This window comes from Podarcis muralis, chromosome 7 (genome assembly GCF_964188315.1).
Source record: "Podarcis muralis chromosome 7, rPodMur119.hap1.1, whole genome shotgun sequence".
In the NCBI taxonomy this organism is placed as follows: domain Eukaryota; kingdom Metazoa; phylum Chordata; class Lepidosauria; order Squamata; family Lacertidae; genus Podarcis; species Podarcis muralis.
In genome coordinates, this window is record NC_135661.1 from 83,406,489 (window position 1) to 83,426,245 (window position 19,757).

Below are 19,757 nucleotides of genomic sequence, written 5' to 3' on the forward strand. Positions count from 1 at the left end.
ATATCTGGGAAATTTCAGACGTATGGCAACCCGAGTCTCCCCCACTCTTTAGTCTTCCTTGCAGCGATCAATATTTTGCTACAAAACCTATTTTAATATATTGTGAGTCTTTCTCTTTTCCACTGAGGGGGAAACAGAAATCCAGTTGTTTTCCGGGGCCGGCTCTACCATTAGACAATATGAAGGGATTGCCTCAGGCAGAGCATCAGCAACAGCACCCTGGCTGTTGCTTCTGAACCTCCTGAACTTGTCCCCCCTACAATCTAGCCTGCTGCTTTAGGTGTGGCGATGAACTCTCTCCCACCACTAATGTCAAATTAAGTTTCAGCCGCCAGTCCGCCTGGTTTCTGTATCTGGAAGGTCGAGGAGCCGCCATCTTGTCAAATAAACGCCAGAGCAAAACGCTAAGAGAAATGTTATTATTTACTTATATCCCACCTTTTCCCTCCAAGGTGGTATACGTGGTTCTCCCTCTCCTCATTTAATCCCCACAACGACCCTGTGAGGTAGGTTAGGCTGAGAGGCCATGACCGGCTTACACAGTGGTTTCACTTCACCCTCCGAGGCATACTCCATTGCCTCTTGAGACAGATGGATCATAGAATCCTAGGATGCCAGCAAAATGGTTGTTTCTTCCAGACCCTCCAAGTGTCCCTATTTTCCAGGGACGTCCCTGATTTAGAGAAGCCATCCCGGTTTCTGATTTGATCCCAGAATGTCCCGCTTTTCCTTAGGATGTCCCTATTTTCATTGGAGAAATGTTGGAGGGTATGGCGTTATCTGACCCCTGAGCTGTCTGAAGGCAATCCTGTTTGGGAAGGCTTTTTTAAAAACCTTCAATGTTTTATTCTGTTTTTTATATATGTTGGAAGCTGCCCAGTGTGGCTGGGGCAACCCAGTAAGATGTGTGGGGTATAAACAGTAAAATTATCCTTATGGAATGGGACATCCCTATTTTCGTCGGAAAATGTTGGAGAGTTTGTCCTTCTAAATCTGGGAGCAGGAAGAGGGACAATGGCAGAGGGGCTTTTTAACCCCTTCTCAGAACCCACTAGTCCCAATCCCCTTTTACCCGCCACAGCCAAAGTCTCTGCCTTTACACACAAGCGCATTTAATGTGCAAAACAGGCTGTGGCTTGGACAATTTAAGGTGCTGCTTCAGTGAAACACTGCTGCCCTCTGTTGATGGAAAATATAATTTTATTTTTTCAAAGGATTTTGCACCCACTCAATTCACTTTTAGGTTTTAACTACAATCTACCTTTGGATAACTCTGGGATTCAACTCTGAGGAAAAAATTGTTCTCTCTCACCACCCGGTGTCAATATTTCTTTTCTTTTAATTACCCTTGAAGTTGCTTTAAGAAGGGAATGGGGGTGGGAAGGGAAGCCTGCAAATATTTGCTGCTGGATCGTACCACAGCAGGCATATGCAAACTCGGCCCTCCAGATGTTTTGGGACTACAACTCCCATCATGCCTAGCTAACAGGACCAGTGGTCAAGGATGGTGGGGACTGTAGTCTCAAAAAATATCTGGAGGGCCGAGTTTGCCTATGCCTGTACCACAGCTTCCATAGAATCAGTGTTGAAGGGGACTCCAAGAGTAGTAGTAGTAGTAGTAATAATAATAATAATAATAATAATAATAATAATAATAATAATAGTAATTTATTTATACCCCACCTATTTTGTTGGGCGGCTTCCAACAAAACACTAAAATACAATAACCTATTAAACATTAAACACTTCCCTAAACAGGGCTGCCTTCAGATGTCTTCTAAAAGTTTAGTAGTTATTTTTCTCTTTGACATCTGGTGGGAGGGCATTCCGTAGGGCGGGTGCCACTACCGAGAAGGCCCTCTGCCTGGTTCCCTGTAACTTGGCTTCTCGCAGGGAGGGAACTGCCAGAAGGCCCTCAGCGCTGGACCTCAATGTCCGGGCAGAACGATGGAGGTGGAGACACTCCTTCAGGTATACTGGACTGAGGCCATTTAGGGCTTTAAAGGTCAGCACCAACACTTTGAATTGTGCTCGGAAACGTACTGGGAGCCAATGTAGGTCTTTCAATGTAGGTGTTATATGGTCTCGGCGGCTGCTCCCAGTCACCAGTCTAGCTGCCGCATTCTGGATTAGTTGTAGTTTCCGGGTCACCTTCAAAGGTAGCCCCACGTAGAGCACATTGCAGTAGTCCAAGCAAGAGATAACCAGAGCATGCACCACTCTGGCGAGACAGTCTGCAGGCAGGGAGGGTCTCAGCCTGCATACCAGGTGGAGCTAGTAAACAGCTGCCCTGGACACAGAATTGACCTGTGCCTCCATGGACAGCTGTGAGTCCAGAATGACTCCCAGGCTGCACACCTGACCCGCTGCAATGCAGGAATTTCAAAACATGGTCCCCCATCCAATTTGAAACCATAATGGACCCTGCTTAGCTTTGTAAACGCGATAGCATTTTTATTGTTGCTTCACTAGGACGCTCCATTAAATAAAATATGCCTCAAGGCCTTCCTCATTCCACAGAAACCGGCACCAACTTTCTGCCGCCGCCGTGCCAATTCTCTTGAGGTCGCACCCACAGAATACATTTTAAAGCACCCTTATGCCTCTTAAGCATCTGTGGCTTTGTTGGAAATTAAAATAGATTGAAGGAATAAAACCTGTCATGACTTCTCCCAGAGAATCCTGGGAACTAAGCGAGGATTATCTTGACTTGATGGCCTCTGACAGGTTCGCATTAAATTTAGCATGGTTGCCACATGGGCCCAGCCCTGCACCGACCAATTTTAGCTGCCTTAATAAGTATTAGGCGTCTGGTATCTCAAGCAGGGTTTAATTTTGACAGGTGGGTGGGCACATCCAAGGACAGGTTGGCTTTCCACTCCGAAAATACAGCCTCGAATCTTCGTTGGAGCTGGAACAAAAGCAGTGTTCACCAATGGTTAAAGCTGGGTTTGTTTTTTTAATTTTTTTTTATTCAAAATTAAAACAAAACATATTATCCAAAAAAAAAAAAAGCTGGGTTAATTGGAAGAGAAACTGCAGGGAAAAGCTCAGAGTCCAAGGCTGCGGTCCTAGCTTCACTTACCTTGGAGCAAGCCCCATGAAATTCAGTAGGACTTGCTTCTCGGTAGACATGTTTAGGATTTTGCTGTTAAGGAGAGGCTGGCTAGATTGCTTGTTGGGTAGGCAGAAACGGGGTCATAAGGGGGAAAACATAGGGAGAGAAGGTTTGAAGAACAAAGATCTCTGGCTTACTGCATTACAAGGCCTAGGGCAAGGAGGGATCACCTTTTGTCAAGGGCCGCATTCGCTCAGGGGTAATCTGTTGAGGGCCACATGCCAGGTGGAGGACTGAGTTAGCGGAGGTAGAATCAGAGACAAATTAGCTCATTTGGAATAAAGACTGCTCTGCTGCAAGCCTTGCCCTGGCGGCAACCTAAAATTAGAATTCCCAAACCTCTTCCGGAGTATTCGGAAATAAACCCTTCTGAGTTTTACGGGGTTACTCTCAAGTAAGATGATTTTGTGTGTCTATGTGCAGCAGACCCGATAACAGCTGCTGGAAAGTGAGTGAAAGTAACTCCTTCCTGACTTCGCTGTGGGTTAAACCACTGAGCCTAGGACTTGCTGATCAGAAGGTCAGCGGTTCGAATCCCCGCGACGGGGTGAGCTCCCGTTGCTCAGTCCCTCTCCTGCCAACCTAGCAGTTCGAAAGCACGTCAAAATGCAAGTAGATAAATAGGTACCGCTCTGGCAGAAAGGTAAACGGCGTTTCCGTGTGCTGCTCTGGTTCGCCAGAAGCGGCTTAGTCATGCTGGCCACATGACCCGGAAGCTGTACGCCGGCTCCCTCGTCCAAAAAAGTGAGATGAGCGCAGGAACCCCAGAGTCGGTCACGACTGGACCTAATGGTTAGGGGTTCCTTTACCTTTACCTTCACAGAAGCCTACCGATTTGTTCACAGATAGCCGACAGAGAAGACTTCGCTCCCTGAACTGTACAACCAGGAAGAACTAGGATACTGCTCTGAAACTGCATGGGCTGATGAGAGCAGGGACATATTTTAAAGCCAAGGAAAACAAAGAGGAAATTAGCAGGAGAGAGGGAACTCTGATGAGGTGGGGGCTGCTTGAGGTGTCAGGGGCCACATAAAGAGAGGCTGGGGGCTGGCAGCTGGTCACCCACCTGTAGCCCATGGAGCGGAGGAACTGCACATTAATAGCATCCAAAGGACAATTAGAAGCTTGTGGATATAGGGCGACTCGTTTAAGAAATGCCAAGCAGGGGGAATTTCTCAGGAATCTAGTGGAAAGCTCACCAGTTTCTCAGGGTGAGCCACTATAGCGGTCTTCTCAGCCTTTGGTTCTTGGATATTGTTGGACTACAACTCCCATCATTCCTAGCCAGCAGGGCTGATGGGAGTTGTAGTCCCAACATCATACAGGGACCTAAGCTTGAGGAAGGCTGCAGTAGAATGTGTATTACTTTCCAGGCACAATTCAAAGCGCTGGTTTGAAGATAAAAATCTAGGATGGTTTGGGCTGTATGTACTTTCTAGACAGCTTCTTTCCCCCGATCCACATCTGCCTCTTGAACTCATAGCAATCTGCCACAAGCAGAGAGAACAGCCACAGGATGGCACCCTCCAGCCACCAAATCTAGGCAAGAGATCATGAAGCACGAGTGTCGAAAGTGAGGGTCTTTCCTTTGGACAGTAAAAAGGTAAAGGGTAAAGGGACCCCGACCATTAGGTCCAGTCGTGGCCGACTCTGGGGTTACGGCGCTCATCTCGCTTTATTGGCCGAGGGAGCCGGCATACAGCTTCCGGGTCATGTGGCCAGCACGACTAAGCTGCTTCTGGAAAACCAGAGCAGCGCACGGAAACGCCGTTTACCTTCCCACTGGAGTGGTACCTATTTATCTACTTGCACTTTGACGTGCTTTCGAACTGCTAGGTGGGCAGGAGCAGGGACCGAGCAACGGGAGCTCACCCTGTTGCGGGGATTCGAACCGCCGACCTTCTGGTCGGCAAGCCCTAGGCTCTGTGGTTTAACCCACAGTGCCACCCGCATCCCTTTAAGGCCACCTTTAAACCCCACACTTAAGTGAAAGGTATGTGGACACACGCCTCTCTCCTTGAAAGCAGGCAAGAGGCGTTAACACAGTTGAAGGACACAATCCACCCAGCCATAAACACTCAAGCGGGTGGAGAAAGGTTAGTGCAGCATTCGCAGAAGCCTGAAAGGCTGTATTTGGCTTCTTGACCCAAGGCTCTCCAGTCCACCCTGCAGCTTGTTTTTGCGAAGGAAGGCATTTCCCCTTATATTTATTTATTCGCTTTAAAGGCAAACATAGCTGTCAACAGTCCCTTATTTGGCGGGAAAGTCCCTTATCCCAGTGCAGTGTCCCGCTGCTGTCCCTTAAATTTCCCGGGTTTCAAAGGAAGCAGCTTCTCTCCCTCCCTCCCTGCCGGCCAGGGAGGAGGGAGGCTCCAACTGTGTTGCTTGGCTGCGTTGCTCACCCAATAAGGAGTCTAAGAACGACTGGGGGGTGGAGCTTGCATGCTTTGTGCCGATCAAATCGGCTGCGTTGCCTGGGGACTTGCCTTTGCTCAGCACTTCCCAGCAGAGAGGTGACGGTGGTTTTCTTTGCTCCATCCCCTTTGCCAGGTTGCTGCGCTGTGGGAACCACCCCTTGAGGCTTCGTTTGGCTGCTGGTTGACTAAATCCCTTATTTTGGCTGCTGATCCCTTATTTTTGAGGCTGCTGGTCCCTTATTTTCAAATCTGTAAGTTGACAGCTATGAAGGTAAAGGCATCCTTGACCGTTAGGTCCAGTTGCGGACGACTCTGGGGTTGCGCGCTCATCTCGCTCTATAGGCCGAGGGAGCTGGTGTTTGTCCACAGACAGCTTCCGGGTCATGTGGCCAGCATGACTAAGCCACTTCTGGTGAACCAGAGAAGCACAGAAACACAATTTACCTTCCCGCTGGAGCGGTACCTATTTATCTACTTGCACTTTGACGTGCTTTCGAACTGCTAGGTGGGCAGGAGCAGGGACCGAACAACGGGAACTCACCCCGTCATGGGAATTCGAACCACTGACCTTCTGATTCGCAAGCCCTAGGCTCTGTGGTTTAGACCACAGCGCCACCCGCGTTCCCTTATTCGCTTTACACGTTGTCTTATTGCCAAGGCACCGAAGGTGGTATCCAGCTTTGCCATTCTCCCACCCACTCTCCGGCAGAGAGCAACACCAAGACGTGCAGAAATAAATCCCTGCCCTCCTTCTTGCCCAGCAGAATGGTGTCCTCAGGCCCTGGTTTTGGGAACGTTCTGACCAAAGCAAGTCCTGATGGTGTCTTTGCCTCCCTCCCTCCCCCTCCAGGGAAAGGAAGAGACCTGCTTGTTCATTAAGATTGCTGGAAGGTCTCCTGATGGTGGTGCCATTAGCTGAGTCAGGATACATGGGGTAGTGCCTCTGCCCTTCAGAAATAAGGGAGGTGCAAACAGTGATACATCTTAGTCACCTGTTTAAGGCCTGTTTTCGTAGGCTTTATTAGCAAGCTTGGAATATGCACTTCTTCTCATGGGCAGGATTTTATCTGACTGCGTTTTGTGACCTGCTCCTGTGTCATTCAGATGGAGAGCGGCATATAATTATTTTAAAATGAATACTTCAACTAAACCAATGGACGGTTTCTACAAAAACCTGCGGCTCGATTAACCAGGGACACTCACCTTGTTAAAAGCATCTTCCAGCAGGCAGGTGAAACCACCCAGGTCCGCTTTTCATTGCAGAGTTTATGCAGAAGTAGACATACTACATAGTTCTTCAAATACACTGTCAACTTCACAGTCATAAACAATGTTCCCGGCATTTCTGCCACTATTTACACTAGAGCTTTTATTTGTTAAAGCACCTGGGACAAAAAATATTCCAAAAAACCTATTCATTTTTGCCATTAGGGAGTTTTGGTCTTTTTACTCCATTGGGTGTGATTAAAAGAGTCTCATGCAATTTTTTCAAGCAAACAAACCTTCCTTGTGGATTTTAAGCAAAAGTTGGATGGCCATCTGCCATGGATGCTTGAGCCGAGTTTCCTGCCTCGCAGGGGGTTGGACTAGATGACCACAGGGTCCCTTTCTGTTCTACAATTCTATGATTCTGTAGATCAAGGGAAGCAGGTTAAAATGCCCTTCTCTTCCGATTCAACACACAGCTTGATTTAAGACATCCTTCTACCCCGAGATACACAGACGTATCAGGGTAGCAAAGTGCCCCCCCCCCAAATCCTGTGCCAATTGATTAGTTTCTGTTAAGTAAGGTTAACTCAATCAAAAGGATTTTAATGAATTGACTTTAGACTGCAGTTTAACTCCAAACACGAGGTAGGTTTGCATTCAGGATAGCATTATCAACTTTTTTCTAATGTCATTAGAACTGGGCCTATAACAGCAGCTGAACAGATTTTCTTTTCCTTCCTAACCATGATCTTCATGCCAGGAAAAGGTTCGCTTCCTAAATTACTCTTTTTGATAGGTGTCAAGGGTTCCCAAACTTCCATGTGCCAAGCTAATTCAACGCTGTTATCTCCAAACATCCAGTTATATAAAACAAGATGTCACATTTGCAGAGAGCACTAGAGTAAGGGACGGAGGCTGCAATCCTAACCCCGTTTGCCTGGGAGTAAGCCCCACGGCACGCAATAGGACTTGCTTCTCACTAGGCAGTTAGGATGGTGCTGTAAGCTACGAGCCAAGCGTTCATGGTTCAAATGTCACCACTGCTATGAATGCACTCGGTAGACTTAGGCAAGCTACACTTCCCTTAGCCTCAGACCTGCAATACGAGTACAGTGGTACCTGTACGAACTTAATCCGTTCCGGAAGTCCGTTCTTAAACCAAAACCGTTCTTAAACTGAGGCGCGCTTTCCCTAATGAGGCCTCCTGGCGCTGGTACCCTTCCACCATTCGACTTCCGTTCTTAGACCGAGGTAAAGTTTGCTAACCTGAACACTACTTCCGGTTTTGCGGAGTTCGTAAACCGAATAGTTCGTAAACAGGGCTGTTCCTAAACCAAGGTACCACTGTATACGGTAAAGGTAAAGGTGAAGGTACCCGTGACCATTAGGTCCAGTCATGACCGACTCTGGGTTTGCAGCGCTCATCTCGCTTTATTGGCCGAGGGAGCCGACGTACAGCTGGTCATGTGGCCAGCATGACTAAGCCGGCTCCCCTCGGCCAATAAAGCGAGATGAGGCGCACAGAAACGCCGTTTACCTTCCCGCTGGAGCGGTACCTATTGATCTACTTGCACTTTGACGTGCTTTCGAACTGCTAGGTTGGCAGGAGCAGGGACCGAGTGACGGGGGCTCACCCCATCGCGGGGATTCAAACCGCCGACCTTCTGATCGGCAAGTCCTAGGCTCTGTGGTTTAACCCACAGTGCCACCCACGTCACTTACCTGTATACAGTAATAATGGCCTATCCTACAAAGAGATTACCAAGACAAGGGACACGAAGTGCTCTGTACACTCAAAGAGGTGCTGTATGAAAATTACTGGCAACCCATACTTTTTTGCTTTTTAAAATTTCCAACAGCACTGCAAACCACAGGGTTGTCTCGCTTTGTGTGAAAGTGGGATCTGGCAAGGTCTTCCTCAAACCACCATTAAGCAAAAATTAAGGAAGCAAATATGTTGTCATTCAACATTTATTATTTTTTCTTTACTGCCTCAAGATGAGTAGTCCCTATTGGTACAAAGGTCAGAGTCACAGACACAAGACAAATGGAAAATAAGGGGGGTGGGATTTAGAAAGCACTCCTTGCCTAGACAAAAATAAAAAAGACTAACCAAAGAAAGAGAGTGTAGTGTTCTTTGCAGATATTTTACAGACCGAAGACCAAAAGCTCTTTATCATTGAAATGCCTATTATCTACTTAAAGTTGTGTGTACAAAACCAGGTATTTCAAAAGTGTCCCCTGTTGGGTTTTTATTATTTTTTTGCAATTCTGAAAAAAAATAATACAAAAAACAACATCCAGAAGTCTTACAGGTTTCAAAGGATTTTTTTTTTTTTTGCTTGTACATGATGAATAGGAATCAAGTCTCCCGATCTTGGAGAGGTACTACAATAGATTATCTAACGTTTTCTCACATGTCCTAGCCACTACAAACAGGAGTAGGAGGGGGGTGGAAAATAAAACCTGGAGTGTATTCCAAGTACACTGCACAAGCAGGGGCGGGGCTGCCTGGGGGGGGCATAAATGTTAGAAGGGGGAGGGGGAGGAGAACTTAAGCCCTTTCGCCACGGATGCGGCGAGCCAGCTGTATGTCTTTTGGCATGATGGTGACCCGCTTGGCATGGATGGCACACAGGTTGGTGTCCTCAAAGAGACCCACAAGATACGCCTCGCTGGCTTCCTATTGAGACAAGGAGATTCAAGTTAAAATAATGGAACTGCTTTGCAGGGAACAAGTTTTGAAATGCACAAGCGTGGGAGGGGGGCGGATACAAAACACAAGCAGCAAGGTTTTGCAACAGATTATCTGTGTGTTGACATACTCATGGATTTCAAAATGCTAGCTCTTCGCCTTGCACGCAACAGAAGGCCGATCGCATACATTACCTGCCTGCTGAAGGGATACACGCAATTCAATTCCCTTGGAATTTTTGGAACTTTGGAGAAGGGAGCATCGCCAGATGGAGCAGGAGAGAAATATCGACAACGTCTTATTCACACCCCAAGCTCCCAAGAGGAGGAGACGCTGCCACACTCTTATCTCAGTTTCATCTTTTGACAGCGACACTTACCTTCTTTTTAAAGAAGTGGAAGGACCTTGCTTGCTATGGCAGCAGCTGTTCCTCCCTTACTTTCGAGCACAGATGGTCGCTGCCAGAACAAGCATGACCTCCAAAGGAGGAGGTGGTGGTGGAAGACTGGAAGGGAGGGTGTGACAGCTCCTTCTCATTTCTCTTCTCCAAGCCTGCCTCAGCCCATCTAATAGTTTCAACAGTGGCAGAGAACCTGTGGCTCCCCAGATGTTGCTGAACTACAACTCCCATCATCCTTGGCCACGTTGGCTGGTGGGAGCTGGGCATCCAAGAGCATCTGAATCAGCACAGGTTCCCCACCCCCTCTTTATCAACTGAGCTGCAATAAGGGCAGAAAGCACCTTTCCAAACCCCAGCACAGCAGAAAGCAGCACAACACATCCTCCACAGCAACTCTCTCAGGCACAAGTCTCTAGGTCACATCTAGCATGTCCAACGGATGCCAGATGCAGCTTATGAATTTAGAAGGTGACAACGGCGGAAGTGTCAGAGGGAGAGTTTCTAGAAATATCAAGCAGCTCAAGAGAACAGTCTGAGGGCACGTGACACAGCTTGCGCTTCAGAAAGCAAGCAGGGTTTCTTTTTGGCCTTTAAACTCCCAGAAAGGAGCAGCCCTCTGGCACCAGGCATAGTCTTCAGGACGAAGAAGGGAGAGGCAACAAGGAGACGAGGCACAAACCTGCAGCGCTCCGATGGCAGCACTCTGGAACCGCAGGTCTGTCTTGAAGTCCTGAGCGATTTCACGAACCAGACGCTGGAATGGCAACTTGCGGATCAGCAATTCTGTGGATTTCTGGTACCGCCGGATCTCTCGCAGTGCCACGGTGCCAGGCCTGGGAGAAATGACAGTCATACCTCATGTTACGTTTGCTTCATGTTACGTTTTTTCAGGTTGCATCCCACAGCGACCCGGAAGTACCGGAAAGGGTTACTTCTGAGTTTCGCCGCTCGTGCATACGTGCAAAATGACATCACACGCATGCACAAAAGCGGTGAATTGCAAACTGCGTGTGTGCAAACGCGCCGCTGCGGGTTGCGTTCTTTTCATGTTGCGAACGGGCCTCCAGAACGGATCCTGTTCGCAACCAGAGGTGCCACTGTATAGGGAAATAGCAGTCATCTCCCTCCAACCTTGCTAACGCAGCCAGAGGTCATGAGGATGGAGGGAAACAGGGTAGAGAAACTGAGCAGCAACCCCTCCTTCCCAAATCCCCAGCACCATGACAGCTTTGGAGAGCACTTTTACTTGATGCTAGGGGCTGACCAGATTGTAGGCTTGAGAGCAGTTGCCTGGCTTCTCTGTGCTCCCCACCCTACCCCACCATGTACTGGCCAAAAAACTGAGCTGCTATCGAGTGCCTGTTCCAAATACCTGTAACGGTGAGGTTTCTTCACTCCACCAGTGGACGGTGCACTTTTCCGGGCGGCTTTGGTGGCCAGCTGCTTTCGAGGAGCTTTCCCGCCAGTGGATTTACGGGCAGTCTGCTTGGTACGGGCCATCCTGGGTGGTCCTTAAGCTGCAAGAAACCTGCTAAGGGAATGGAGTGCAGATGAATTTATGGGGAAACAGGGACACTTTTGATAGCTCTGTGTCCAATTTGCACTGTAAGGTACTACACACTAGCAACTCTGGGGCCTTGGGCTCAGTTTACAAACCCCATTTCATGGTAAAAACATCTATGAACAGAATGCAGTGGTACCTCGGGTTAAGTACTTAATTCGTTCCGGAGGTCCGTTCTTAACCTGAAACTGTTCTTAACTTGAAGCACCACTTTAGCTAATGGGGCCTCCTGCTGCCACCGCGCCGCCGGAACACGATTTCTGTTCTCATCCTGAAGCAAAGTTCTTAACCCGAGGTAATATTTCTGGGTTAGCGGAGTCTGTAACCTGAAGCGTATGTAACCTGTGGTACCACTGTACATTTATAAAAAAGGGGGGAAACCTCTAGATTTTCAGTGAACATTCCCCAAAACCAGAAAGCACAACCCTGTCAATAACAGAAGCTAGGTTTTGGAAGGAACCTAATGGGCTATCCATAGCAGCACCCCAGAAGAACCACCTGCTGTATATATGACTCCTCAATTTTGTCCAAAAGCCTGATGCATCATCTTCAATCGTAGCTTCTTTAAGCAATTCAGGTGCCTTATTCAGCTGCCTGAACCAATTCAGTTTGGCTATCTAGCCAGCACAGTAGACGGTATCAAGAGAACTGTTGAAGCTTTAGCAGATGGACACATGACATGCCGAGCCCCACTTTCTCTGGAAACTTATTTCAACACCTGATAAAGTCCTAAATTTAAAATATTTACATGATGCATTACCTATATCTACTTTTTTGTCATTTCATCTGAGGCACATATGCATTTAACAGTCGAAAGAGCAGGAGCCTTAAAGTTCACTTGCATAGAAAGATGAAGTGCGGGAGAAATATAAAGCTTTACACTAGCAGTAAAGTAGTTCTTGCTGTCTACACCGACACCACAGTAGGATGTGAACTACTCCTGTTTACTTGTATCTGCACCTACAGAGATTAATTACTTCAGTCAGGAAAAGAAAAAGCCCTTCTGGGAGCGCAAGTAGTTTTTCTTCTGATCAGAAATCACTTAAGTCGGCAGTGTCTGGCATTATACACGGGGACATGCAAAAAGAGGGTCTAATTAAAGAACATATCTCATTCGTGTGTCTCAGCTCCACAATATATTCCCTCTGTTTCACCCTTTGTCATACATGCTGCTCCACAGACCTTTCCCTCTGCTCCTCCCCCTTTAAAAAATCAAGCAGGCATCAGCTAACATAAGACTGCAATCCTATACTTGGAAGTAAGTTTCATGGAACTCAATCTTACTTCTGAAAATGCACAGATAGGCTTACACGGTAAAAACCAGAAGGCCCAAGAAATGCATCTGCCATATTTTAATACAGAGAATTACTTTAATACAGAGCATTAATTTCCAGAGGTCTGTTGCAGCAAAACAATAATCTTGTGGCACCCTAAAGGCTTATGGTTGCAGCCATTGCTAGTCATACTCAAGAGTAGACTCAATGAAATTAATGGGTATGACTAACATGGGTTTATTATTAATTAGGTACCTTATTTATGTGATTGCAAGCTGTTTCAAATTGTTTTTAATATTATGTTTTAATTGGTATAACCTGCCCTAGTACCTGAGAGTGAAGGGCGGGTAATAAACTATAATAATAAAAATAATGAATTTTAATCGGTCTACTCCGGGTGGAACTTACTTGGATACAACTCTTAAAAATTATTATGGCAGAAACTTTCATGGTGTTAGAATTCACTTTATTAGACGCAGTAACTTTTCCCAGTAGGAAAAGGTCAGAGAAAAGTCAGCAGGAAAACAACTTAAGACAACACTTCCTAGCTTCCTAATTCTGGGAGAGAGTAAAAACTAGCAAGGATGCAGTATTGGAGAGGGAAACACTGTATGAAGAAACTAATCAAATGGCAGTAATGGCTCTGAATCAGAATCTGGTTCTGTAACATTGCTGGCATTCATTATTCCTCAATGAACAATTACTGGGTGTGAGAATGTGGATGTTTTGTAGAAGCCATGCTTCCTTGCTCATATCTCAGTTCTATTCTGGATTCAAAACCTCTACCTTCACTGCTAGAAATAAAAAGTAACATTAGACATGCTGAATTCAAAGAGCTTCCTAAACTATCTCCAGTATTTGTAAAGCAATCTCACAAATATAAATTAAGACCACAAAACATAAAAACCTTAACAACAACCAATGCTACAATATTATTTTTATACTTCTACATTCTCTGGGGTGAAAAAAATCTGCTATCAAAGTGCACAAGCAAATTTATAGTTTTTTAATTTCTAAAATACCTGAGGGGTGAAGAACCTAGCCAAACCAACTGTTTCGCCTTCAAGTGTGTGTGTGTGTGTGTGTGTGTGTGTGAGAGAGAGAGAGAGAGAGAGAGAGAGAGAGAGAGAGAGAGAACACGAACAATATTGTGTGAACAGCAGTGGGAGAGCACCGCACCTGGCTCACAGTGAAAATAGCCTGCACCTGGCTCAAATTCATCAAGGCTGTAATTCATCTAAGTAAACTTGTTCAGGATTGCACTATATCCGCACCACCACCACCCCAGCAAAAAACCCCAAAAAAACCTTCCATTACCACTTACAAACGGCTTTAAAATCCTAGACACATACTGTGTCTAGAGACCGAGCCTTATGAGGAATCCTGGAAAAGAGGAGACTGAGAAGAGATTCTATAAGCCATCTTCAAATATATTAAGGGCTGCCACATGGAAGATGGAGCAAGCTTGCTAGCTCCTGCTCTGGATGGCAGGACGCCAACAAATGGCTTCAAGTTAAATAAGAAAGGAGATTTCAACTAAACATCAGGAAGAACTTTCTGACAGTAAGAGCAGATTGATGGTGGAACAGTCACCCCCCTGGTCTGGATGAGGTTGGTGGAGGCAGTTCCCCATTCGCCCTAACTGGACATAGTCTCCACAGCTGATTCTGTAAAACCTAACTTTAGAAAAACCAGAGTTAGCAGCAAGGCCAAAGAAAAGGAGCCGCCTGTCGTCATTAGGTGGTCCTGGCAAACAGAAGAGGCAGTTGCCATGGTAACCACAGCCCCCCTCCACATCCCCTTCTGGTGGGTGGGGAGCACGTGCAGTAAAAACATTAGGAAAGCGGGGGGGGGGGTTGTTGTTTGTTCACAGGGAGGGGCTGCGATGACCTCTGGGAACAGGAAGCATTGGGGCGGCTCCATGGCCAGGACACCTGGGGAACACCTAGGAGCCACACCGCAAATGGACTACACGCCCCAGGAGCCTTTGCGGAGACCGCTTCCTCCTATTGGCTGCCCGGAGTCAGGTGGCATAAAAGCACTCCCCCCACCCACACCCGCAGGCCGCAGAAGCCTTTCTTCCCGACTGGCCAGCGCGCGGCCGGCCAATTGGTTTGTAACCCGGGAGAGCAAAAGGGGGAGGGGGAGGGCACAGAAAAATGCTCCTCGGCGATTGACACCGGCTGCCGACCAATCCCATCCCGAGCTCCCTCAGGGGTTTCGGGCCTATCAGCGAAGCGGCCGTCACCCTCGCTCTTTCAGCCAATAGGCGGCGGGATGCAGACGGAAGGCGGGACTTGGCGTCTAAGCGTTGGCGTGTGGGGGGGGGGGAGAGAAATGAAGGAGCGAAGGCATCGCCTCAGACGACCTCGGTTTCCAGTTGCCCCCCTTTACTTCCCTCCCCTCACCCAACAGGACAAGAGCGCGCGGGGAGCGGGGTTCGGCCGGCGGCCCCTCGCGGCGTTTTCGTTACCTGAGCTGTTACGCCTCGCGCTTCAGCGGCCGTTGGTGCCGTTTGGTCGTCCCGCGGCGGCGCTCGCGCTGCTCTCCGCTCCCTTCCCGCTTTTCCCGCCAGCCCCAACAGAAAATGGCGGGTTCCAGGGCCAGGCTATTTAACCATCATGCAACGGGGCTGGAGCGGGGTGGGGGAGGGGGAGGGAACGGCTGGAAGAAGCGGCGGGTCGGCTGAGGTGAACGAGGCTCCTCGGGAGCCATCTTGCGCGCCTCGCCGACGCCTCAGCGAGGCCCTCTCCGCCTCTGCTCCCGCACGGAGAGCCCCAGAAAGAGAAAGCCATGAAACGCCAGGGTTTCCTTCCACATTTCACATATAGCAACGGTTGCCCTCGCCACAAATATCTAGCCGTCGTCTAAAAGAAGCTGCTCTGGTGCAGACTATATAGACACTATAAATTGTGCCAAAAGCAATGTGTTTTAATGGAGCTGTGCCCAGCCAAGCCATGCTCCATTCTTCCAGCAGAATGGTCGGTTTACATGCGAGTCGAACTGAGTCTCTCTCGCATGTGGTTCTGAAATAATCGCCTCAACGCGTTTTGTAACAAAAAATCACACCTGTAATAATATCAAAGGAATGCGAACTGCAGTTGCGCAGAATTGGGCCTATGTGGATCACGTCCACAGCAACTTAAAATATTTTTTGTTGCAGCATGGGTAAACGATCACTCTTTGTTCACAATCATCGTCGTGATCTCAAATAATTTGATTTCCATAGGATCCTCACCACAGATTCCATGGAATCCTAAATGGATTCTGTGCCATGTGGAAAGAGTAAAATTGCACACTAGTGAACTTACCATAAGCAATTGGACATCATGTTTCCTCAGGAACAAACTTTGTGGTTTTAGGTCAGTGGCAGGTCATTCGAATCTTTTGTCTGTTCTAGTCTTTGTTAACTACTGGATTTGCTTTTAGGTGAACATGGATAGAAACAAGCAGGGTGGCTGCAATTCTAAGAGCGTATACTAGGGAGCAAGTCCCATCAGGACTTAGACCTGCTTAAAAACACATGGGACTGAATTGTACACAGCAAACATTTATGGTTTGGCAGGCAACTATAAAAAGAGGAAACTCCTACAGAAATAAGAGGCTGTTGGTATGTGAAAAACTCTTAATTAACAGAAACTGCAGCTTGATTCTTTACATTAAATGCACGCACACGTCATTGAGAAAAAACCAAAAAACTATGGGACTCTTAAGTGTACTGCTTGACAGCAGTTTCCCTAACAGCAGAGGGGGAAGAGCGGTGGGTCTCAGGCGGTTTTGGTCTCAACTTGGTTTATTGCGACGGGAAATTCACATTTTTTAGTAAACCTATATTCCAAACAAAGCCCTATATTCCAAACAAAGTGCTTGATTAACCTGGAGGTAGGCTGTATGAACTCTGTATTGATTTGTAATGTTTTGTTGGTCTCTGGACCGTAATAAAGATTTATTACCTCTGGACCGTAATAAAGATTGTTGTTGTTGTTGTTTAGTAAACCTGTATTCTTCCCTTCCTCCCAAAGAAGCTCAGGACATTAACATCCACAGAGAGGTCCCTGCAGTTGAAGTGGCTCAGGAATTCATAGCTTCCGTGACAACCATGGGGCTGTCTCAGTTTATATCCAGACCTTCTCATGTTGCAGAACACTCTTGGCTTGGTCTTTTGTCAGTTGGAGGCAGGGAATGGAAGCAGGGGGCTGAAGCCCCTAGCAGCTTATATCGTACTATATAGTATAGTAGGTAGGTGGGTTTTTGGCATCAAGGGGGATATGCACCAGGAGGTTAGAAAACTCCTCACCCTATCGTATGTGGAGCTTTTCTGAGGGAGAGGAAAAATACTCTGTTCCCCCCCTTTCCTATTCTAAAGACATTCCCCAGCCCCCTATCTTGCAATCTAATGCTTAGGTTTTGAACTGGCTACTAGCCCTTTGGAGCTTAGAAAGGGGGAAAGCTAATTCCTTAGCCCTGAACCACAGCATTCTGTAAAGCTTTACTTACAGGCTAGTGGGATCATTGTTGCTGGAGTGTGGGAACAAGCCACATAATTTACATTATGCTCCCCCACCCTACACCCTTGCTGCTAATACTAAATATAATGCATCTGTATTTCTTTCTGCTTCCCCCACTGACCCCTCCATTCTTGTTATTCTGTTTGCAAGCAATCCACAGGCATTTAGCAGATTGCATCTTTTTCACATAGCATCAAAGAATTGTAAAGTTGGAAGGGACCCTGAGGGTCATTAGTACAACTGTCTGCAATGCAGGAAACTCAGCTAAAGAATCCACGACAAATTAACCTCTGCTTAAAGACCTAAGGGGTAAGGGATGCGGGTGGCGCTGTGGGTAAAAGCCTCAGCGCCTAGGGCTTGCCGATCGAAAGGTTGGCGGTTCGAATCCCCGTGGCGGGGTGCGCTCCCGCTGCTCGGTCCCAGCGCCTGCCAACCTAGCAGTTCGAAAGCACCCCCGGGTGCAAGTAGATAAATAGGGACCGCTTACCAGCGGGAAGGTAAACGGCGTTTCCCTGTGCTGCGCTGGCTCTCCAGATGCAGCTTTGTCACACTGGCCACGTGACCCGGAAGTGTCTCCGGACAGCGCTGGCCCTCGGCCTCTTGAGTGAGATGGGCGCACAACCCTAGAGTCTGTCAAGACTGGCCCGTACGGGCAGGGGTACCTTTACCTTTACCTTTAAAGACCTAAGGGAGACTGTTCCACTGTCAAATAGCTCTTAATGTCAGAAAGTTTTCCCCCTGATGTTTAGTTGGAATCTCCTTATCACTTGGATCCATCAATTCGGGCCCTACCCTCTGGAGCAGCAGAAAAGATGCTTGTTCCCTCTTCCATGTGACAGCCTTTGAGATAGATGGCTATCATGTCTCTTTCCCGGACTTAACATACCCAGCTCATTCAAGCATTCTTCCTAAGGCTTGGTTTCCAGACCCTTGATCATCTTGGTCCCCTCCTCTGCACATGTTCCGCCTTGCCAACATCCTTAAATTTATTGCTACTTGTTGCACGCTTCACACAGAGCAAGGAAATTAACTTATAAAAAAGGACTAGCTACTGTGTAGAGGATTCTTTTTTTAGACGAGAGAGGGAAGACTTGGCAACTTCCCAAGGCAGTTCTCTGCCTCAACATTTGCAATGTCTGGTTCAAATATTTTTCATCTAATTTGCGGGTTGAGAGGAGCAATGTTGGACCCCTGCCAAATGTCTCAATGTGTAACAGATACTTGGATGATCTCTGGTGGATGTTAGCTGTAAACAGTGAGCAAAACCAAAAACTATCAAAAGCCACTGTGGGCCAACAGCAGCAGTAAGGGATGGAATTATATAGTGCCACTATTTTCATAAGATATCCACTTAAGCCCCTATTGAGCAGTGCAAACTATTCTAAATGAGCCTAGCAACTCTGTTTTCAGCACAGAACTTTACATAAGGAACAAAGCTGACTAGTTTCTTGCTTTTGCTTGTTTGGAGTTCCTGACGTTGGACTGAGAATGTTTGGTACGGATTGTTTGCGCCAATATTTTAAATTATGAATTGCCCTGAGAGTGACAGATGAAGGGCGCTGTACAAATTTAATAACTAGTAACAGCTTGCTCCTTCACCCCCGTGACCACCATCTCAAGTTTAGGACACACAGCTCTCTACAGATCACTGTGAAAAGACCGTGCACATCTATTGAAACGCCCCTGAACTATATAGACCGTTGCGCTCTCACAACAGCTACTTCTTTTAAATCTAAATGCCATGCTTTGTTTCCCATTTCCATGCTGTCTTGTTGGGTCCTAGAATTTTTTCCACATGCCATTCTCTCATCCCATGACTTCCTGTTGAAGTTCAGTGCCTTCTGCACAGCAGCCATGCCTGTACAGAGAACACTAAACCAGAGGTGACAAACCTACAGCCTTCCAGATTTTGTTGGACAACGGTTTCCATCTTTTCCAATCATTGGCCATGCTGGCTGGGACAGATAGGAACTGGAATTCAACGGCACCTGGAGGGCCAGATTCCACATTTCTTTTCCCCCAGTGTATTTTTTATTAAATGTTTCACAATAATCTTCATAACAATTACCGTATTTTTCGCCCTATAGGACGCACTTTTCCCCCTCCAAAAATGAAGGGGAAATGTGTGCGCGTCCTATGGGGCAAATGCAGGCTTTCGCTGAAGCCTGGAGAGCAAGAGGGGTCGGTGCGCACCGACCCCTCTCGCTCTCCAGGAAGCTCTGTGCAACCCTTGGGAGACCGGCGCGACTTCGTGCCAGTCTCCCAAGGGTTGTGCAGAGCTGCCTGCATTCCAAAGCCCGGGCTTTGCGCAGCTCTCCAAAAGCCTGGGGAGACCAGCGCAACTTCCCGCCGGGCTCCCTAGGCTTGCGGATAGCAGGTTGTTCTGGGGTCGGGGGAAGCTCGGGCTTCCCCTGCGCCTGGGGGGGGGGGGAATATATATTTTTTTCTTTATTCCCCCACCCAAAAAAACCCACCTAGGTGCGTCCTATGGGGCAGTGCGCCCTATGGGACAAAAAATACGGTAAATTGTTTCATAAATTGACTTCCCACCCCACCTTGTGTTTTTACTCAAACC

The 19,757-nt window shown here is 47.5% G+C and overlaps 1 protein-coding gene across 1 annotated transcript; it reads right to left on the reverse strand.

Moving 5' to 3' along the window:
* Positions 1 to 8,699: 8,699 nt before the first annotated feature.
* Positions 8,700 to 15,305, reverse strand: LOC114603291 (histone H3.3A). Its single transcript, XM_077932274.1, has 4 exons — positions 15,148 to 15,305; positions 11,212 to 11,370; positions 10,519 to 10,672; positions 8,700 to 9,427 (listed from the first exon to the last, which is right to left on the reverse strand). Exons 2-4 carry the CDS (start codon positions 11,337 to 11,339, stop codon positions 9,299 to 9,301), a joined length of 411 nt encoding a protein of 136 aa, XP_077788400.1. The 5' UTR covers positions 11,340 to 11,370; positions 15,148 to 15,305; the 3' UTR covers positions 8,700 to 9,298.
* Positions 15,306 to 19,757: the final 4,452 nt, after the last annotated feature.